Here is a 24,288-nt window from a genome sequence, read left to right as displayed (position 1 = left end):
CTATGCTCCACAGGGAGTGAAGGTGTTTTGGTGTTTGCTTTGGCCTCTGGCGATTATGGTGGCACCTCCTCATTCAAGTGGTGCTTTATAAAATAAATGTTAAGAAAACTGGAGCATATCTTCGGATCTGTCACTCCGTTGAAAGTAAAAGTCGTTTTATCATCCTTCTTTCACTGATTCAAGGGTGATTTAACCGTTGCACACAAGTGACCTAGTCACTTTTTTCGATAATGCTCGCCTACTAGGGTATTCAGGGTTCGTGCAGTAAACCGTATCATACTGAATCGGTAGTCCCGTCGCCTCTGCTGCTAAAATGTAGGAAACGACTGTAGCAGTGATTATGTCCCGGAAAATTCTCTAAGCCCCACGATGATCTAAGGGGCTGGACAACTTTCAATCAGATTTTCCTTGGTCCACAAAAGTCCGGCGATTAGAGGCTGCATAGGACGGAATATCCAACCTTAAGAGGAGCATGAATACGGCTACTGCCCTCCAAAAGCGTAGGCAGTATGTTGCCAGTGTGTTATGTTATCAGGACCAGGGTGACTTTATGAAGCAGTTAGGAAACTGGAAGTGGGTAACCTTTGTCTGTATGTTGTGTCCGTATCTTACAACTCTCTGCGTTGTGTCAGTAAGTACTCCCAGATAGCATTTAGAAGACTGTTTTGTCAAAAATCGCATTAAGGAATCTTTTTAGAGTCCTTTTGGTGATCAAAGATTGATTAATAGACATCGGATTTTGCATGTTTGCATATTTTTTAATATTAAAGATACGAAGATTCTGATTGGACCAAAATTCGTTTCAAAGAAATCTTAATTCAATGGCAGGGTCATATTTCGTATTTATTTTGCATATTTGCATATTTTGCATATGCACAAAATATGCAAAAAATATGCAAAATATGCAAAAAATATGCAAAATATGCAAAAAATATGCAGAATATGCAAAAAATATGCAAAATATGCAAACAGATTTTGGTCGAAAATCGTCATAAAAGTCGTTAAATTGTCATTTAAAGTTGGAAAAACCATCAAAAAATACATAACAGTGTTCTAAACTAAGACTGTTGACCGTATAACGTCGATTTTTTCAGCAGATTATTATGTTATTGAGACCATTTACGACAGTGTGGTGTAGGGTATAAAAATATGGTATCGTAATACCATTTTTTTATTATTAAAATATGTAAAAATATAAAATTTTATAAAATATCAAATGTTTTATGGAAAATTCAATATTTTCTTTTTTGTAGCATCTTAATTTAATTTGTAGCATTGGGCTGGTTTTACCTCAAAGGACCAAATCGGTCTCGGATTTTTTAGCCGGAGAGTCGCCTAAACCTTTTAGTGTCGTTGCCAAAGTTTGAGCACAATTCGAATATGTTAAAACGTGGTACTGGGGCCTCGAAGTTATGAAAATCTATTTTTTTTTTGCTATTTGGCGACTTCGACGGCCCATACATGTGGAACGGTTAAAGCTACTTGCCCGTATTACGCATTTAACTAAAAGCTATTCTGTTCTTAACATTTCTTGCTGAACAACAAAGTACGTAAGTGTTACTGAATTCCAGATAATAAACCCAATATCCCGAAAAAGGCCTAAGGGCAAAAATGGAGTCTATTAAAAAAAAAAACAAATTTTTTTTTCCTATATTATCAAATTTTTGCGAATGAAAACGAATATATTTTACTTTATTTGAAAATGTTGCCTATTAGGGCGAAGGTCTATTTTTTCTATTCATTTCTCGTAGGAGTCGAGCTTAATGACCGATGATGTTTGCAAGTGAAAAAGGAAAGCTGAAGATTCGAACCCCCACAACCACCATTATGTGACATGTTTCGCCTTTTGTAGAGGCTCGTCAGACATATCGGCCGTGGAATGGCATCGCTATCCATCAAACATTTCCTTTTTCAAATGTAATTTTGTTTTTACAAAGATGGACATTTGTAAATTCATTGTATGGCTTCAATGACAAACGCTTACATTTTGTTCATACATATTTTAATTTACTTATGCCCGTAATTTCAACGTCTGGGTAAATGGGTAGGTAGCTACCTATTAGTTATCTTTACCTACGCGTTTTGTAATTTCTACATGCCATTTACCGAGGCGTGTACATTTTGAAATCATGTGGTAATATTGGTGATTTTCATTCATGATTTCGCAAACTCATTGCCACATAGAAGTGTTTTACATCTTTTAACACATTGGCAACGATTAACCATGTAAAATCCTTGGTGTAAGTAACACGGCCGTTTTTGACTCGGTAACGTTACCTATCATTGAAATTATAAAATGTTGCTTACATGGGAGATATCTTTGAACTCATAGATAGTCTTGAAATTACGGGCATTAAGGGAATGACATAATGTAGTTTTCGAGCCATCTGGGTACAGATGACAACTTGGTGATGAACTCGACTCCTCGCTATGTCGCTCACAATTTTCAAGATATTTGCCATCCTTTACCCCTCCTGGTAATTGATGTTCTGTGGTCAAGTTGCATTATCTTTTTCAAGAAATTCAGAGTTAAAGTTTAATCTCTTGAACAACAATTAAGTCTCACTTGTAATTATGCCTGGTAAATCTTTTTCTAGGAATTTCGGCAGTTGATTTTTGTAAGTTTGGATCGACTATTTCTGGAGAAATTTCTATCTTTGCTTTGTTAAGATTTTTACCGTCTTTTGGATATTTACTGTGTTTTGCACTATCAGATCAAACAATGCCAGACCAATAAATTCAGGACTAAGGTACCACATATGATTTATCATTTTGTTATTTCCTTTATCTGATATTTGTTTGTGAATGCCTTTCGTATTAAGTAAATCTTCAATGCGGTTTAGGTCTTGTTTTGGACCTAAAATATTTCTGAATATCGTTTTCACAATTTTTTGTATTAAACTCAATCTATTGTCTCTATTTCTTTCTAACCTATTGATAATGTTTACCCAATAATATAGGATAATATTATATCTATATAAACATAATCTTGTTTACGTTTTGTAAAATCGATAACCAAAACTCTCACTTATAACACTCAGTTGTTGTCGTGTGGGATACCAAATAAATAAATAAAATAGAAAAAACAATCTGGGGCGTCCAGTCTCGAAAGATTTAAACGCAAGGTGCTTCTTCGGCCTCTTGTTCTTGGGAAGTGGGTTGGGCAGTAGTTTTAAAACACTCTCGCCTACTTCGAACTTGTATTTGGCAATCGCAGACTATTCTTATAGAAGTCACTTGAATATGTTTGGTTGATGTCCGGATGTGCTTCCAAACTTGCAGTCAAAAAATCCCTCTCAACAATTTTCTAACAAGTTTGTACGGTGGCACAGAAGCTCTCGACCTAATATCTGCTCGAGCTGGTGAGACCCCATTTTTCTAGGAATTTGAAACACTGCTAGTTCTTGTTTCTCCCATGAGCTACTGTCAGTTTCAGGAACACCTAGGAGTTGTTTTTTACCCCCATGTGATACCAGAACAGCAACCCGTTTCACTTCTCTGTTTTGAGAATATCTGGTAACAGTTTTCCATGCCAGTGTACACAAATAGCCTCGTACCTTGAAGCTGTTGCGTTTATTTTTCAAGGTTTATTCTCTGCTGTTCACGGATAAAGCTTCTAGAGATCTTATATTTGTAGGGATCCTCTCCTATAGCTTCTACTGTAGCCATAATGATACTAGTAACGTTCATATACACCTTACAGGGGTCCAATTGCTTAGTTACGATTTTCTTGAAGCCACGCTTGATTGTATTCGGGACAGATGGTTCTTCAGATTCTACGATACGTTTAGCATCAAAACAAGACCTAGACCTCATTGAAAATGCATTGAAATATGAAAAAATTGACACACAAATTTCCGAAAAAGGAAATAACAACATAATTAATAATCTGTGGTTTCTTAGTCCTAAACTTGCTGACCTGGCATTGTTTGATCCAACGGTGCAAAACGCCGTAAAGAGTCAAAAGGCGACAAAAATCTTAACAAACCAAAGATAAAAAATTTTTTCAGAATTTTCAGAAATATTCGATCCAAACTTCCAAAAGAGCAAATGCCGAAATCCTGGAAAAAGGTCTGGCATAATTCTTGTTGTTCAAGAGATTAAACATTAACTCTGAATTTCCAGGAGGCGCAAAGGATGGTAAACAACTTGAAAGTTGCGAACTACATAGCAGAGCGTTTTTCAAGTAGTCAGCTGTACCCAGATAGCTCCAAAACCACATGATGTCTGACTCTCGAATAAATTTAATTTAGAACAAAATGTAAAAGACATTTGTTTTCATTCCAAAAATTGATAAAAATGAAGATAATGTTCTTTTAATAGTCTCCATTTTCACACAAAGGCGTACCTAGTCACGTTTTTCGGGACATTGGCTTTATTATCTCGAATTCTTTAATACCTATTTAGTATTAGATTTATTATATATACTTATATTTTGTTGTTCAGCAAGAAATGTTAAGAACAGAATGGTCTTTAATTTAATGCTTAATATGGACAAAAAGCTTTAACCATTCCAGAGAAATCGGTCGCCGATATCGCTAAATAGCCAAAAAATTTAGATTTTCATAATGTCGAGGCCCCAGTGGCACATGTTAACATATTCCAATTGTGCTCAAACTTTGACAGTCTTAAAATCTGACCAAACTAAAAACTTTATGCGGTTGCCGCCTTAAAAAATCCGTCATTGATTTGTTCCCTTTGAACAATAACCAGCCCAACGCTACAAATTGTAACAACGAAAATATTGAATTTTACATAGAATGTTTGATATTTTATCAAATTTTATATTTTGGCATAGTTTAATAATAAAAAAATTGTATTACAATACCATTCTTTTATACCCTACACCACACTGTCGTAAGAGGTCTCGATAACACAATAATCTGCTAAAAAATCGACGTTAAGCGGCCAACTATCTTAATTTAGAACACTTTGAAGATTTTTCAAACATTAGTTGACAATTTTACGACTTTTATGACGATTTTCGGCCAAAAACTTTTTGCATATTTTGCATATTTTTTGCATATTCTGCATATTTTTTGCATATTTTGCATATTTTTTGCATATTTTGCATATTTTTTGCATATTTTGCATATTTTTTTTTGCATATTTTGCATATTTTTTGGCATATTTTTTGCATATTTTTTGCATATATTTTGCATATTTTTTGCATATTTTTTGCATGTTTTTGATAGAACCCCAAATATCGAAAAGTTTACCCTTAAAACGCCTAGATCCAAAATTTGAGTCCAATCAGATGAGAAATAAAAAACATGCAAAAATCCGATGTCTATTGATTAAGTAGCTTGTATGATCAGAAAGGGACTCGAAAGTGACTCCCTGTAATGATTAAAAAAGAGTTCAATTTAAAATACAACAACAAATGTGTAGCAATCACAAATAAATCATTGAGGTGTTTAAAATGTGACAATTTTTTGTTATTTATTGTCACATTTTGATCATCTGGAAGATTGAAAAATGCTTAATCAAAAACGGGTCATGCAGGTGTTTGAAAAGTGATTATAATTATGTATATTCTGATCATATTTTGAACAGTTAGGTGATTAAAAACTGATTGTTTTGTTTTATTTTTGTTTGGTTGTAAATAATTCTCATATACACTTTCTAAAAAACTTTGATATAAATGTAACGTATAATATTAAGTGCATAAGAAACACAACACATGTTCAGGTTTTGCCAAGTGAAATGAAGAAGCAGTATACTCACCGCGCAACATAAAAAATAATTAAAAGACATAACAAAGCAGAAAAGACAACAAAACAAAGGAAAGAAACAAAAAAGAATAAAGAGAAATTTCTTTTAATTTATTTCGTCTAATAAATGACTCCTTAAAGACTCATAAACGATTATAAATATGAACCAAAAAAGACTCGAAAAAGAGTCCCAAAGCAATCAACAAATCACCAATAAATGACTGAAATACGACTCGAAAAAGACTTTATATACTATCTGAAAATGGGCAAAAATGACTCGAAACTAATGCGGAGGAAGACTCATTTGTGATTTGCTTAGACGAGTCGCCTGAGGTTATGTTTTCCTACCGACAAAGGAGTCATTTATGATCAGAAAATGAGCTCATATTCCAGCTTTTTAATCGTGCAGTAGGATCAAAAAAGACTCGAATTTGATTAAAATTTAAAAAAAAAATGCTGACTGGGACTTTATTCTTTGAGTTTTTTAGATTCAAGCATTTGCTGCAACAAATCAACGTTGATTAGGATCAGTACGAGCAGATGTTGGTAGTTCGGATCGGTCGTTCATACACCACACTCAATTAGAGCATTATTGAATGACAGAATGTCGCTTTGTGTATATCGGAAAATCTGAATCTGATGTTGCTAACTACCATGGTTTTGCTAATACGAAGTCTATGGACTCATTTTTACGGCCACTTAAGTTCCATAAAATATAAGCTAAAATATACCTTTAGAAAATGTGCCTTTAAATAATTTAAAATCCAATAAATGTAAAAGTCGGTTTAGTGTCAATTTAGCGGGCATTGTTCTGGTGGATGGAGTGGACAAAAGATAACTACCACAATACCTAAGGGCCTTAAGCGTGTAAACATCATAAATTGAAAAAAAAAACTGTGTGGTTTAAGACTTAAAGATATGTAAGTTGTTAGCTGTTCCAATAACACACCAAAAGATGGTGGTCAAGACAGGCTTGCAAGTTGAAGGTTGTTGCATTAGAGTGGTTCTATAAATTTTCAAATCTACAATATTAACAAAATTTGAAATGACTGTCTGATCAATCTTTAAAAAAATCGAAACACAACACATTCCACCCCCACATTCTTCGACATGTGTACGCATGTTAAGTAGACAATAATGAACAACCTGTTAGCTTACACTAGGATTTAAATAATGAAGATGACCAATGGTGACAGAAGATGATGAATTAATCTGCGAAATCAGTTGTTCACTGCAACGCTACTTTTGCGTGCATATTGACAGTTCACCTGCTTAGATTGCAGCAGCACTGAACAGGTCAACATTGAAGGGTAACCAAAATCAAAAAGGTAAAAGAATTTAGCCAATGGCTATATCCACAGCAATGTCATGTTGCAACAACAAAAGCAATAACATTGACAGCATATAAAAGCTAAAGCCAGCAGCAACAGCAACAAATGTTTTGCAATGGCACCAAACATGTAACATCGTCATCATCACTCGTTCGTTTGTTCGAGAGCTTAAGGAAAGACATATTATGTGTGCGTGTGTGTGTGGATGTGAGTGTAATCACATTTGCCTCTTCCGCAACAACGCTCGAATGTATTCGAGAATACACGCTGTAGAACAATTATGGGTGGCATAATATACATATCTATTTCACAATTGCCACAGATTGTCTAGTGGTGTGGAGTGGGGGAGCAGATAGTGTAGAGGTGCTAGGTGGTGAGACCATCACTCGAACGCCAGCATTAATGCGCTTTAATACTTTAATAAGTTTGCATTTTGCAAATAGTTTTCAATATTTCTCGAGCTTTTGTTCGCCAGTGAATAACTCAACATAGCCCGCATAGGCTGTTGGATAGAATTGCCACAGAATTATCTTCCAAGTGTAAAGTGTGGAGAGAACAGATATGCTGATATTCAGTATGGGCTTGTTATGAACTTGCACGGTCACAACGTATTTATGGGAAAAAGGATTAGCAGACAGTAAGTTAAATCGGTATTTAAATAGATGATTTTTATTGCATAGAAATGTTTAGGGTTCTAGTCTAGTCAAAATAGACTTGCGCATAAGGGGGAAATAGCAAAAATTCCCACAAAGCTGAATTTTGGTAGAAAGCTAGGGTTTTCCATTAGAAATAACTTCCTAAAAGTCCCATTGATCCCATGTGTGCAAACGAAGTTATTCTGGGTCAACGGAGGCCTTATTCAATTTTATAATTTTTTCTCAAGAACTGTAAAACCTATCTGAAACAAAACAAAACAAACGAAGGTAAAAGTTGTAGGCTACAAGAGTGGTATTTATGACTTTTTAATAGGTGCCACCATTCTATGAAAATTCTGCATTTCCGTTATCAGTGCAACAAACTCTACCTTTTGACAAAAATTCAAAAAAATCGGAGAGTTTTCGTTGGGGTCGTTCCCGTTGGGCTTTCGATTACAGACGAGGATTAAATAGATTATATAAGGTAGGTATTAATTCGCCCTTGAAGGAAACATATATTTTTTGTGGGATTGACCCGGTTACCCCGATTATTTCAGCCGGTTCAAGTTAATAAGTGCGTATTTCCCTTATAAGTTTATATAAATGATGTGTTTTTAGAACCGATATATCTCACGAATTTTTCTGTCTACAATATTTGCTCTGGTCACTTTTAGAACGATTTAGTATAGTACTTCTCGTATATTTCGTACGTATTCTTAAACCACCTACATATACCATCGTTAGACACCACCACTCACCCTGACTCCCATACTAAATTGAGTGTAATTCAGTAATTTTCGTATATTTGTGGTACATATTTCGACAACCACATATCTCAACGCTACACTGACATTAATACCAAATAATAACAGTAACATTAATTCGAAATCTCAGGATTCCAGCTGTATCTGTTCGTCCAATACCAATTGTACCAAACATAGTACCATTAAGTACGATTTTCGTACCCATAACTATGAATTTCAAAAACTACCTTCTCAATCCTAATCCAAAAGTAGTCTTACGAAATTCCAGCCTATCCGTTTGTACAAATCCAAATTGTACCAAATTTAGTACCACTTAGTTCTTTTTGTACCCATAAGTAAGGGTTTCCAAAACTACCTCAGTTCTACACTCAAACAGTAATCTTAATTTAAAATTCCAGGGTTTAAGCGCTATCCGTTCACCCAAATCCAAATTGTACCAAATTTAGTAGCATTTAGAACTTTTCGTAACCATAACTACGAATTTCCAAACCACCTCAATCCTTCACACCAACAGATATCTCAATCCCACATTTGAGGATTTCAGCTCTATTCGTTCACCCAAGTACCACCATTCCAAATTTAGTATTAGTTAGTACTTTTCGTACACAAAGTTACGAATTTTCAAAACTACCTCCATGACCCAGTCATAAGTTCCTTCAGTGATCCTAATTCCAAATTTCAGGATTCGAACTCTATCGGTTCACTCAAATCCAATTTGTACCAAATTTAGTAGAAATTTCCAAAACTAACTTAATTCTACACTCCAACAGTAATCTTATTTCGTCTGTATCCGTTCACCCAAATATGAACATGATTTAGTACATTTAATACTTTCCGTACCCATAAGTATGAATTTCCAAAACTACCTCAATCCTACACTCCATCAGTAACCTTAATTCGAAATTTCAGGATTCCAACTCTATCCGTTCAACTAAATTTAAATTGTACCAAATTTAGTACCATTTAGTACTTTCCGTACCCATAAGTACTAACTCAATCCTACACTGCAAAAGTAATTAAATTCCAAATTTCAGGATTCCAGCTCTATCCGTTCACCCAAATCCAATTTGTACCAAATTTAGTACCGTTTACTAATTTTCGTACCCATAAGTAAGAATTTCCAAAACTAACTCAATCCTTCACTCCAAAATAATCCAAATTTCAGGTTTCCATGTCTATCTAAATCCAAATTGTACCAAATTTGGTACCATTTAGTACTTTTCGTACACATAAGTATGAATTTCCAAAACTACCCGCAAATCTCAATCGTACACTTCAACGGTAATCTAAATTCCAAATTGCAGGTTTTCAGCTCTATCCGTTCACCCAAATCCAAATTGTACCAAATTTAGTACCATTTAGTACTACTCGAACACATAAGCACGAACTTCCAAAATCATTTCCATATATCAACACCACTTCCCAACCTTGATTCCCATACCAAATATGAAAATTGTAGCTATATCCGCTCAAAATATACAATTGGTACCAAATTTGGTAACTTTTCGTACACTTATAGGTCTTCCAAAAACTCTTTGGTACATCTTTCTAACTCTCCATCAGTTACCCTCATTCCAAATTTCAGAATTCTAGCTCTTCCCGTTTGCCTAATACAAAGGGTACCATATTTAGTACCTTTTAGTACTTTTCGTACCCTTCCAGTTCGAATTTCCAAAAACCCAGCCTTATCTTACCCCTACACACCAACAGCAACCCACACTCAAAATTTCAAGCTTCTAGCTTCAGCCGTTTCGCCTGGGCGATGATCTGTCACTCACTCACTTATCACTAAGCACTTTTATATAATAAGATATTAGCATACATATTTTTAAGCTGAATTTTTTCAATATCATCATGCCAATTTAATAAACTCACTTCCAAATTACACTTGTACCGATCTTGACCAACTCGTCAACAATTGTTTATTTATTTTTATAATTGAAAAAAAATTGCATCAATCTAGGCTCCCTCTAATGAGACAACACAGAATTGAAAGTGCAACAAGATGCATACTTCAGTATCCGATATTCAATCTAATCCATTTCACACACCAACCTAGTGACGTTGTGCAGTATATGCTCACATGTGTGTATGTGTGTAGATACGGGAATTTGTATTATGTTGCATTCATACGGTGTTTGTTCGGTTGTTGTAATTGCTCTTGAATACTTGTTTTTTTTTTGTTGCACTGCACTTAACCTAAACTTTTTGTTTAGTGTGGCAGCTTAAGCAATTTTTGCTTGATTCGCATAAAAAGTGAATCACGAGATTTACTTTCCTTTATTCTATAAGCGGTTCGTTCACTTGCAATTCAAAGTAGCTTAAGTACTAAAAAATTCATGAAGTTTTGTTTTTAGAAATTGATGTAGATATTTGGAAATTTGTATTTAATTTAGGGTTGACTTGTTTTCCTATTTAAGGACAGGATCAATGTTGGATTCATGTTCTCTTGAAACAAGTAAGACTTTGGATTTAATCGTGTTTCTGGATGTTTAATCTTATACACGTTTTATTTATTTTAATGCATTATAAGTGGGATTCTGAAATCCCGTCTTCTTAATTCGTAGCACCGTAACCCTTTGCTAAATTTTAGCTATTCCTTTGATAAACTATTTATTTAATCTTTTACATTAGGTTATTTGATGTTCATCCATGCCAATTTTTGTACATATGTATATACATACATATGCCTATGTTTGCGACATGTCAAGTACCTAAATCCCCATAACCATCTTCTCTAGTTCCATTATGGGTCGTCGAAGATACTATTTTTTTGGTGATGATGACGTTGTATGGAAATTATGCTTATGTACTTGTTTCAAAGCTAGCTGGCGTGCTGTCTGTTCGACTAGTGTAAGCTATTTACAGTTTGTTCACTGTGGTTGTTTTGCGTACTTCAGTGGTTTTAATTTGAAGGGTGCACTCTCTGCGTGTACGTTCGTTCATTCCTCAGTAGAGACATGACATCTCGACCAAACATCTTTTGATAGCTTCTTGTTGGGTTGTTTGTTTCGCTCGGTTGGTTGGCATGATTTGCTTTTCAATTATCGCTTATTAATTATCGATTTCCGTTATTGTCCAAGACACCGTTATGCATATTTTGTTACGTACATAGTGGGGGTTGTTCGGTCGAATGGTCTATCAAGCATGTCGTTTTGGTTTTATTGCCTTCTTCTATGGAAAAATATGTGGTTACATTGGGTGTGAATTTAATAATCGTAAGTAAATTCAATTTGGGAATTTCTTGTGAGAATTTACAGAAAAAAAAAAACGTAGTGGACGCCTACAGACATAGTTCAATTGGCTTAGGAATAGTTACAGAATCACGTCATTGTATTAGAGCGGAAATATATGTGTATATAAGTATACCAGTAAAAGGAGAACGAAGTAGAACGGTGATGGCTAATCCTGTATGAACAAGCAAAAAGTATCAGTCGGCTTTGCCGACAGAAATATACTCTCAGCCTGTGTTATTTGCAGGTGTGCACCGGTAGTACCCATCTTCGAACTTAAACTAAGTTTCGACAAAATATTACGAAGGCCAAATTTTGCCCCAAATCGGTTTATCCGTTCGAGAGTTATCGTACGCTCCGAAATTTTGTGTGAGAGGTACTCGAAGCAGTAGATCGATAGAGTTTATATTGGAACCATACCTATGTCTGAAAGAGATTGCGCGATTTGCAATTTTTCCGAACTGTTGTGGGGGACGTGCCTGAAGCAGTGAACTGATATGGCTCATTTTCGAACATAAACTAAGTTTGGACAGAATATTACAAAGGCCAAATTTTGGGCGAAATCGGGCTATCCTTTCGAGAGTTATCGTACGCTCCAGCCAGCCAGACTCCAACATTACTAAATCGGCTCCAAATTGTCTGAAACGAATTTCGTCCAAACATACGTGGGGTCTTAAAACGTTATTTCGATGAGGCAGATTTTTGCCGCATCAAAGTGTATATACCCTCGTTAGCATAAATGCTGGGGGTATAATTAGCATAAATGCTGAAAGTATAAAAATGTTTCTAAAATTTGTGTTGTGTTAAAAAGTTTATTTTTTGGAATGTTTTTTTTATTGTGGAAATATTATACTAGGAAACAGTGACATTCATATAAGTGGTAATGCTCAATCCAGTTATCCCTCCAATAAAATGTGGTTGAAAATATTAAATAAGAATATTTTGTAATAATTACGGCTTACTGCAAGGTGCTGATATATTTCGTGTTTTAATTTCAACCGATTTCTGGCCTTAACTGTAATGGAAATAATATATCCCCTTGTTCGTAATTTTAAATTAATCGAATTAATATGTACATGTTGAGCAGTTTAGTTTATATTTTCAGCTGTACCTCTTTGCTGGTTCCTTACAAATCTGTGCCATGGGCGAATACTTTACATAAGTGTTTGTTTTATCAATTATACGCCGCAGAGAACACTAGGAGACAGATTCTACAATCTATGCCACATCTATAACTTGTGGTGTGTCATAAAAATCTATAATAAAACCATTTTTTAGATGCTGTCAATGAAAACTGAGCAAAACAACATTTCATTTCCAAATAAAATGCAAATTATTTCCGGATTCCCAATAACCCCAAAGGAGACTGTACATTGTAATCACTTACAAAATGAATAAAAATGTCAACTGAATTGAAAACAATTGCCATATCAGAAATAAGTAATGAATGACCATAGTTGTGTGAGTGTACGCTTTACTTTTATTTGAGGATTTTGATTGCAACCACCAGCAATGACAATATTTCGAATTTGTGGGGATGAGATGAATAACTTGAATTAGTTTTTAAACGATATAAGCTTCTTCATTGTTATTGACCAGCATTATGAGGAAATAATTTTGAGGAATTTGTGTTTAAAATAGTTGGATATGTATTTGCAAATGATGGTAGCATAGAAAGATGAGTTGTAAATTGTAATGGCATAACGGTGAAGAGTGATTCAGTCTCCATGAGTAGATACGAGTACAATACACATTTTTTTACACAGTTAATTTTAATAAGTAGATGTAATCATTAATTAACTTGTTACTCTCTGTGTGAGAGGAAAAAGACTTAACTCGGTTTTCCAAGGGAAAAACCTGATACTGAAAGAAGTACGCCTTAACTCGAAAATAAATGTTTGATCATCAAATGTTGGTGTTGATGGTGGGATATCTGAGTTTTTGCAAAAGACGATAAGATCTTCCAACTATTCATCTATTTGGTATATTAATTATCACTTCACTTGCTAGAAAAGACAGAGCTTTGAATTATTACCAAGTAAGTTGTCGACTGTGGTCAAATAAAAACATTTAGCAAAAGGTTCCAGCTATTCCAATATTATTTTTTTTTTGATTTTTTTGCTCATTTTAAAAGTCATTTCATGCCAAATTTCTATCTATCGTCTAGCTAATAACAAGGGATGGCGATCCCGAAATCTTGAATCGTGAAAACTTTTGTTTATCGGGATTTCTTAACTCCATAATCCCGGCATTTCTTTTTTTCCTGGCTGTTTGAAGTTACTTTTTAAAGCGAATTTATCCACATATGGAAAATAATCCTCTGTAAAATGAGTTGTTTAAAATAAAATTGATTTAATTGATGATAATATAATTTAATTGGTGATTAAATGCTGTATTATAGAGGTTTCAATTGAATTGAATCAATATAAAGAACGCAACAACGAAAATCTAACGACGCACAGACGTTCAGGTATCGATTTCCCTGGCCAAAATCCCATTTTTTGTTGTCACCGATTGTTAATTTCTGGAATTCGATAGTAAACACATTGAAACTAAGAAACCAAAAAAAATAGGTCAAAATGTTTGAAGGTGTGGGCTTGGCGTGCTGCTAAAAACGAAATTTTTCACAATTTTGGAAAATGTTTGCTAATTTCTGGAGGAAGAAATAGCTATTTCTCGGAAACTATAATATATATTGTGTTCACTGTTTTTTGTTAGGTATATATGATTGTTGTCTGTAATAAGAGTTTTAATAAATTACTTTAATTTTCCTCAGGTACTACATTTTCGTAAAATTCCAAATTTAGTGGAGTAGAACTTTTAAGGAGCAATATGGAACAAGGTTTGTTATTCACAGGAAGATGCCCGAGGATGTCATTTTTTAGTCTATATACACTTTGGTACCGTCCCGTTCCGTATGTTAACATTTTTTTTTTAATTTTTCTACACCGTTTCCCCTTTTAATTACAGATTTTTACACAAATCGACATTTTTAAATATATAAGTGTTTGTATGAGTTCTATGAAACCCCAAGGAGTATTTCTTATAAATTTTTGAAAGTTTTTTTCAAAAAATTTTTTAAAGTTTTTTTTTGTATTTATTCAGCTTATTTATTGGAATTTGACCATTTTTATACCCTCAGCCTTTAGGCTAGAAAGGGTATATACACTTTCATACGGGCAAAATGTGCCTCATCGAAATAATGGTTTTAGACCCCAAGTATGTTTGGACGAAATGTGTTTCAGACAATTTGGAGTTGATTTAGCAATGTCCGTCCGTCTGTCTGTCTGTCTGGCTGGTGCGCACGATAACTCACGAACGGATGAACCGATTCGGTTTAAATTTTGGCTTTCGTAATATTTTGTCCAAACTTAGTTTAAGTTCGAAGATGAGCTATATCGCTCCACTCCTTCCGGTACCTCCCCCACAAAAGTTCCAAAATGTTCGGAAAATTTGCGGGCATGATAACTCTTGAAGTGAGTAACCGATTTGGTCCATACTTTGCACATCGTTAAATTTCTACCAGACTTTGATAAGGTTCCAATATGGACTCAATCGGCCCACTCCTTCGGGTACCTCCCACACAAAATTTCGGATAAGTTCAGTTTAGGACCTGCTCTCGAATCGCTTTGATTTTTGTTGCAACAACTTTTATTCACTTCCCCCCACACGACAGTACAAGTTTCATCAGGGGCAAGTCCATACTTCCTGAGAAAATGGCCTGAAAGTGCAAAAAGCCCCTATGACACCTTGTGTAGTGGTTGGAGCGCAAGATAACTCTTGAACGGATCTGTCGATTCGGTCCAAAATTTGGCCTTCGTAAATTTTATCAAAACATAGTTTAAATTCGAAGATGGGCTATATCGGTTCAATCCTTCAGGTACCTCCCCCACAAAACTTCAAAAATGTTTCGAAAAATTTTGCGCACTATAACTCTTGAAGGGAGTGACCGATGTAATCCATACTTTGCACATCCTAATATATCTACCAGATATAGATCAGGTTCGAATATGGACTATATTTGTCTACTCCTTCTGGTACCTCTCACATAAAATTTCGGATAAGTTCACTTTAAGACCTGCTCTCGGATCACTTTAATTTTTGTTGAAGCGATTTGCATTCGATACCTCCATTACGACGGTAATAGTTTTCTTGGGAAAACAGCCCGAAAGGTGTTAAAAACCCCTATGTCACCATATGTGGCGGTCGAACTGTTCAACCGATTTGGTCCAACATTTGGTCTTCGTCATATTATATCCAGTTAGTTTCATGGGCAATACCGGTGCACAACTTTCGGTACTTCTCCCGAATATTTAAAAAATTTCACTAAAATGCTAGGATGATATCAATTGAATGGGGCAACCAATTTGGTCCCAACTTTGGATATTTGGAATATTTTACAAAATTTAGTTTAACTTTTAAAATGGCCCTATCGGTCCTCCCTAAGGGTACCTGCCCTATAAAAGTTCAACATTTGTGTCTTAGTGCAGTTAATTCCTAATCCACATTTTTGCGGCAAGTTCAAATGTCCAAAAAGGGCCACAAAATTCTGAAGAGGCCTTAAATACATTCGATCGGACAAGTTGCGCTTCACATTGGCTGAGGGAATATATCTGTCGGCAAAGCCGACTGACACTTTTTTACTTGTTAATATATAGGAAGGTATAAACAACACAAAAAACACTTATATTTTTATGAAAGACAGTACAAAACAAGTAAGAGAGGGCTATAGTCGGACGGGCCGACCATATGATACCCTACACCACTGCATATATGTATTAACTCATCGCGTATTAAAACCGTTTTAAAGATAACATATATGTTATGTTTATTTAATTTAATACATTTATTCTCTCATTTTTATAGCCAAGTCCAAACGACGTCCTACACTACATTTAGGGGTTATTGTCAGTTATTGAGAACAAAAATGTATTTTTTCATCCATTTTTTACTGTTTTTATACCTTTAGCCTCTGGCCAAACTTAGTTTAAGTTCGAAGATAGGCCATATCGGTACACTCCACAAAAGTTCAAAATATTTAGAAGAGAGTAACCGAATTGGGCCAAACTTTGCATATGGTAATATTAACTCAAGGCATAGATCAGGTTCCAATATGCCCTATATATATATATATATATTTCAACAGGGTTTTCTTGCGTCCCCTTTACGATAGTGAAATTATGCTTTAGAAAACACTGCCTAAAGCTACTAAGCTGACAAGTGTGTAAAAAAACCCCTCAGAGGGAGGAACGGATTCGGTGCAAACTTTGAAAATCGTCTTATTTCTTACAGACTTGTATAAGGTCCGAATATGGACTACATTGGACCACTCCTTCGGAAACATCCCTCACAAATTTAGGAAATAGTGCAGTTTAAGGACTCGTCTCGGATCGTTTTGAATTTTTTTGCAACATGTTACCCTTGCAGCCCTTGTTCATTGACGTTACATTTTATTAGGGGGCAAGTCCATACTTCCAAAGAAATTGATCGAAAAGCTACAAAACTCTCTAAAGACGTCGAGAGTATTTTGTTAACTTCTATTCTTTAGGTACGTGGCTGAGGGTATATCCCTATCGACACAGCTGACTGATACTTGTTATTAAGCAGTTTGCGCTGCCCACTGTAGTCGAAATGCATGCTTTTGCGGTATCATCAAATACCTTAAAATCTTAAAAATTAAAAATATCCATTTTTAAAAAAATTGTGAACTGTGAAACTCCAAATTTCCACATTGCGGTGTAGGGTATAAAAATCCAATGATGTAAAAACTGGGAATGATAGAGACAATTTATAGCATGGGATGAAAATGCGACTCTCTACACAGAACCCATTATATATTAAGCAGTAGGACCGTTATCTAGCAAACACTTCATTGCAATTTGCAATTTTGAAAGGTCAGTCGTTTTTTTCCATATGTAGGCTACTTTGCCGATATATGTCCGCAAAGAACTTAAATATCGACCAAAAATAAAATTTTTATATTTTTCATACAAAAGTAATGGTCCATTTCACCCGCTAAATAATATCAGATTATCATTCAAAATTGTAGGCATCTTCTTTGACCTAAACTCTTACCCGGTGAAAAATTTCGTGACTATTGGGGTAAAATTGCGACCTCTAACGAGTTTATGATTACACTATATACGAATAACTGAAAATATTGGGATGTAACTCTGTTATCTGATCATGCACACCAACACAACTGGCATCAATTGAAAGGTCAAGCGTTCCATTTCCAAGGGTAGCTTACTTGTCCGGAATGTATCTTCCAGGAATAAAGATATATGTTGTATATTAAAAATTTTCACAATTTTCACACAAAAGTTGTGGTCCATTTAACCCTCTAAATACTATCTGATCGCCATCTCAAATTGCAAGCTTCTTCTCTGTCATATACTCTTACCTTATATAAAATTGTGCTAAATATTTCTCGATCATCACCAATAAGAACAGGGATCTATTCTGGCCTGAACCCGACCTCCATACAAAATTTCGTGACGATCGGTCCATAATTGCGGCCTGGAGCGTGTTTACAATTTATAATGGACAGACAGACGGACGGACACACACACACATATCAAAATCGCTTTATCTCGTCGAGATGTGAAGATTGGTATACCACATTGGGGGTCTCCGACGAATATTTCGCAGTGTTACATGAATTTTTACCAAAACAAACTTATAATACCCTTTCCACATTGTGGTGTAGGGTATAAAAAGTCTTACTTTGACCTAGAATTCTTCTGCACGTAGACCGAAATTGAACGTTCTTTATTCACCGATTGTGTTATCGGTCGAACAAAATAAAAAATACTAAATGTACAAGTTATTTAGTTGCCTTTCGAAGGTGTTTAGTTGTCTTGTTTAAAAATTAGCTTTTTTGGTACGGGACTCTTTGCTCCCAGTGTTGTTCCTGTAAAATACATGTTCCTGCAAAAGCATTATAGGATGCAGTTTTTATATTACTACTGCATTATTTTTTATTACAATACTATTTATTTTATTGTTCAATTTATTCCACTTTTAATATCAATTTTAATTTTTTTTGCTTTACAAAATACTCCGATAAATCCATCCCATAGTCTATTAATTGCCCCGAAAAATTCCGAAAGTCCGGGATACGTTTGACTTTTAAGATACGTTTGACTTTTTCAAAAACTTCTTCTAATCTTAGTTTAACGTAATTTAATATTTCGGGTTCCCTATGAATCAGAAGTTTATTTTAGTAATATATGTCAATGATTTGGTCTAGCCCCACATTACGGTACCTACAGATTCCAAGTATTTTGAAGCAAACTCGTGGTACTTTGAAGCAAACTTATATACAGTATAATATTGTGTTTGTTTATTTTTTCGCGAGAGGTTGAGGCATATCTCGTCAGCACAGTTGACTGATACTTTCTTAATTGGTTTTTATTCGGTAAACTCATATTTCCGGAGATTCTCTCAATCTCCGCTTAAAACTTTTTTTATTTTGTAACAAATTGAGGATTTTGGACTTAATTTTTGCAATATCAGTTTTAATCAAACCATGCGTTGATTATACTTAAAAAATCGTAGGTAGAAAACATTCCATAACCACCTGGACGAACGGGAGTCCATAACCAGGGTACCCAAATGAAGTTTTTTTTTCGTTTATATTCAAATAAAATAATATTTATATGTACAAATTATTAAAATCGCTTAGTTTTTTACATCTCAACTGTACAAATTTCATGTTTTTCAAGATAAAATTGGTTTCTATGTGCAGTTTCTAGGCTAGAAAGGCTAACAAAAAAAGGACTGGTTTTGTGTTTTTAGGTAGAAAATGTTGGGTTTTTTTATTTGTGTACCCGGGTACCCTGGTCATGGACCCCCGTATACAAAAACTTTAAAGTCATTTTTTAATTAATATATTTAACCAAATTTGATAAACTTTTATCCAGTCTCTAAGTTTAGCCGAAATCTCTGATGATCCGGAGTTTCATGTTGATATCTTCAATAATAAAGGAACAGCAGCACTTTAAAGTTCAAAAAGTACCCGGGTACCTGGTTATGGACCCCCGTATACAACAACTTTAAACTCATTTTTTAGTTAATATATTTAACAAAATTTGATCAACTTTTATCCAGTCTCTAAGTTTAGCCGAAATCTCTGATGATCCGGAGTTTCATGTTGATAGCTTCAATAATAAAGGAACAGCAGCACTTTAAAGTTCAAAAAAGTACCCGGGAACCAGGTTATGGATCGTAGGTTAACTATTGCTTGTCCTTTCATAGAGGAACAACAGAAACAGCCTATGAAAACTGTGATTTGAGAAAATTCCTGCAACGGGTCTTAGCCCTAACGGTTTTCATTTGTTTATTAGGGTATATACTTTTTGAATTGTTGGTTGGTTTTAATTGGTTAGATTTTTCTCATAGATTCATCGTCACCGGATTATGTTGAATTTAATAAGGCTTGTCACTAAATATTTCAATTTTATTTTACATTTTGTTTTCAATATTGTCATTTCTGTTTGCATTCAATATTTTGTCCAACGTTTTACATCATGGAATTCATTCAAAGTTTCCAAGTACGCAGGACATTGTAATCCGATTTGAGTGTATTAGCACTTTAAAATCACACCACGTTTACAGAAAATTTATTGGAAACGACACTAGACATTGTCAAAATATTATTAATAAGTATGATGAAGTAGCCTTAAAAGCATCTGACAACTTTGCTAATTTACAGTGGAGACGTTACATGCACTGGAAAACAAAATAATCGTCGATGAGAGCAAAGAGGCGGCGACATCACGTAAATTAACATCAGGAACATTGTGACATGTATGTACATATGTACATTTTATGATGTTATTTTGGTTATCGGCGGATGTGAAACTCATTAACTTTGTAATTCACTCAAACACACTCCATATTCAATAAAGAAGCTGGTTGCATAGCGATTTAACACTCACCACCACAAAATTAACAAAGGACGTTTACAAATAAACATTTTCTTCACGTCGAACACTGATAACGACAACAGATTTTTTTGCTAATGTTTTCTATTTTTTTGTGAGTTTAGCCGTTTTTCTTATGCGTCTAGTATTTAATACACGGATGTCTGCAGTTCAACTAAGACTGAATCGAAAATGTCTCAAAGTGTAAGGTGCCGCTCTGCCACCGGTGTGGTCGTAAGGAAGTAACTGTCTAAAGGATCTCACAAGAAATGATGTGTTGGATTTTTGGCGCGCAAACATAAATTCATGGTACTGGGTTTGTGACACTTATTTCACATGTTTTCTTTGAAGTACATTGTACTCGGTTGTGTGGAAGTTATGTGGGAATCGCATGCGCCAGAATTCCGCTTTATGGATTACATTCATTCATAATGTGATTTGTTGTTTGGAACGCTTTATATTTGAACAACAAATTAGATATTTTAATATTTTAGTTTGATTAAAAACCGAGGAATGTGTGTAAAGATGGACATTTTGACACCGTATGTTGGGAGCAGGTCTATAATCGTGACACTGATAATGCTGTGCAACATTTTTAAGCTAAAAAAACTACCACTGAACCAAACGACAAAAAAAATCTAGCTGGGTTTTGTTGTTTTCAGATCCTCTGAAACTCATCTCAATCTTGTTTTGACCTTTTCAGCAAACATCCCAATAAAAGAATTCAAAACATTGATAATGGAAACAAATTGCATTTACAGCTCAGTTTCTCCGATTATTGAAGTTTTGATATCTTACAGATTTATTCTTAAACTATAAACTTTAATCATAAGCATATGACAAATGCTTTGACCTGCTTCTAATACCTGTCAATAAATGTACTTCATCCAAAAATTAAAATTGCATGTGTGGTGCAATAAAATTATTGCAACCATTTTTGAGTGCCTATTTAGTCCGTTGGAAGCCCGCAATGACATTGGAATTATTTTTAAATTTCACTTTTAATTCGTGGCATTTGCGCGAATTAAATTACATAATATCTCGGGCTCACTATACTCATGACATTCAAACATTGGTGTATTTCGGAAACACCTATGATGTTGAAGACTATATTCGAGCTGCAGAAATATGGAGTACACCGAAAATAGTGATTACCGAACACACTGGAGAAATGAGTTTAAAAAATGATGCGGGTGTTAACAGTAAACTCTTTTTTATCGCCATTGGAAATCTACGTCGCAAAGAGTTTTGGAATCACATGAACAATCTGCTATCAGAGATGCAAAGCAGGGTACGTGGAGTATTTATAACTACCGCACCAAATGGTAAAAGGTCTCAATTAAATCTTGGCGAACATTTTGAATGGTGTTGGCAGAGGGGACTTATTAACACACTCATTCTTGTGGATCGCCAGTTACCCACTGAGCACGCCTTTCAGGTGTATAATTATAACCCATTTTTAGAGCCCCAAGTTTTTAACAGCAGCAATTCCAGAACCATTAACTTATTTCCGGACAAATTTCGCAATCTCCATGGTTATCAAATTAAAGCCACAGCCCAATACGATCCACCAAGGGTATACGAAAGGAATCAATGTAAGGGAAAAAAACAGCAACCTCTGGCGGGATATGTTGCCAATATTTTTAGAGCGTTTCTCAAAGAGTACAATGCCAGTTTGTATTTGAGTTATTACTTTCCGAATAAGACACTGAACATCTTGGAAATTTTAAAACAAATTAATGATGGAGACGTCGAAGTGTCTGTTAATCCTTATGTGCCGCATAAAGGTGTCCAAATCAGCTATCCTATTCGTATGTTGCGAAGATGTATTGTCGTGCCATCGGCAAAAGAATTAGAAAAATATAAATATTTTATTATGCCCTTTAACACAGATGTGTGGTTGTGTGTCCTGGGATCATGGGTGTGGTTGAGTGTGGCACGTCTCTTGAATTGGACCAGCACTCATAGGCGTTGCAATTGCAATCAAATGGATGTAGGTCGAACTTTCTTAGAAGTATTTCGAGTGTTGGCATTTCTTCCCCTTCCCGGCAATTGCTGTAGTAAAAGTGTGCGATGGTATCACCTGTTGTGGTTCATGCAGATAGTACCGTTGGCGTTTATTCTCTCAAATCTGTATCTGGCATCACTGACGAGTTTCTTTTCTGGCTTAAATTTTCGTAAACAGATTTCAACTTTAGACGATTTGGTAAAACGAAACATGGCGATAGAAACCATTGACTATGATGTACCAAGTATTTTGGAAAATCGTGGCCTTCCCAAGGGATTTGCTGATCTGATAAAACCTCGTTTAGCCGCGGACCTATTGCCAGAAATATTAGAATTGAAACCCATGTTAACTTTTTCATCGCTCATCGATCGCATACAATTTGTTTTGAATCAAGAAAAACATCTTCTCAAACCCACCAAACACATGGTCGAAGAGTGCATCAATACAGTGCCGTTTGGATTTGTTATGCCTCCACATTCCCAATTTGAATTGCCATTGAATCGTTTTCTGCTGCGCTGTGCTGACGCTGGCCTAATTGAAAAATGGGCTAAAGATTCCATTGATGATGCCTATTGTTCGGGCATGCTAACGGTAAGAAAATCAGATTTTCAAGTAACCCGTCCATTATTATTGGAACACTTTCAATTTGGATGGTATGTATTGGGTGGAGGTTACACACTTGCAACGCTTGCCTTCGTTTTGGAAAATTTAAGACCATTTCTCAAACGCTTTCGTATATTTATTGTATATTATTGAATTTATAGAAAATGTAAATAATTTAGTGCTCTGTGTGTAATTTTGGAAAATAAAATAAATCTCATTAAAGAATTTTAATTGAAACACATTTTAATTTATTTCAATTTATATCTTGTGGCACAAATTACTTTACTTTTAAAACACATCTTTATATGTGCGATTAATTTGTTTCTAGGAAATTGTGTTTTTTTAATTCATCGAAAAATATTTTATGTGCGAGTAGATAAGTCATTTTACTTGAAATTATCTCTCGAACGACCAATTTTTTTTTTTCCAGAAATGAATGTCTGTATTAGGTTTCATATAGGTTTATATGAGTTCGTGTTAAGAGTTGATATGTAATAAAGCTTTGGGCATCACGAAAAATATTTATATGCTTTCTATTCGGAGCTTTGTATGTCCATACTAATCAAAATAAAGTGAACAGACTAAATCTGTGGTTTTCGAAGAAATAAGATTAAGCCAACATATGTAATTTCTGAGATATTGGCGCCACGTTGTGTAGTTGTGTACTGTGGTTTTGTGTAATTTGTGAATTTAGATGATAATATTTCAGTTCAGTTCAGGGGCAACCCTAAGAAACGCTATAATGATTTTTAGTTTGTATGTTATTTATTTACTGAACACTGATCATGTTATCGATTACACTGTGCAACAAAATGGAGCTCAAAGTCTGGGGGTGGAAAATTCCTATTGGAGATGAAAGCCCTTGGTGAGTATATACAGAACCCCGAAGGACAGATTCGCCGTGAGTCGAACTTTCGCGATATGGCGTGATGAATATTTTGCTGGAGACCCTAAAAGCCATCTGGAATGAGCGTTATATCATTGTTCGCTGTTGTTTAAGCTTATATTTAAGATGACATGTCTTCAGTCAAATCAAATGAGGATTTTTTTCGTAGAACATTTCGAGCTTCTAA

General features: G+C 34.9%; 2 protein-coding genes across 2 annotated transcripts in view; one reads left to right on the top strand and one right to left on the bottom strand.

Annotated features, from left to right (window-relative positions):
• The window catches only part of LOC141397442 (gamma-aminobutyric acid receptor subunit alpha-2), a 37,123-nt gene extending 16,336 nt beyond the window's left edge, over nucleotides 1–20,787 (bottom strand). The window contains exon 1 of the mRNA XM_073973596.1: nucleotides 20,620–20,787. Within this exon, the coding sequence (XP_073829697.1) occupies nucleotides 20,620–20,657 (38 nt within the window). The 5' untranslated portion in view covers nucleotides 20,658–20,787. The remainder of the gene's footprint in view (nucleotides 1–20,619) is intronic.
• A 787-nt stretch (nucleotides 20,788–21,574) lies between these two features.
• LOC141398496 (uncharacterized) lies at nucleotides 21,575–23,651 on the top strand. Its single transcript, XM_073975782.1, has 2 exons — nucleotides 21,575–23,203; nucleotides 23,646–23,651. Exons 1-2 carry the CDS (start codon nucleotides 21,575–21,577, stop codon nucleotides 23,649–23,651), a joined length of 1,635 nt encoding a protein of 544 aa, XP_073831883.1.
• Nucleotides 23,652–24,288: the final 637 nt, after the last annotated feature.

Source organism: Musca autumnalis, unplaced genomic scaffold, assembly GCF_047663935.1.
Source record: "Musca autumnalis isolate F117 unplaced genomic scaffold, ASM4766393v1 scaffold_3, whole genome shotgun sequence".
Lineage (NCBI taxonomy): Eukaryota > Metazoa > Arthropoda > Insecta > Diptera > Muscidae > Musca > Musca autumnalis.
Note: the sequence above shows the minus strand (reverse complement) of the source record. Positions and strands in the feature narration are given on the sequence as shown.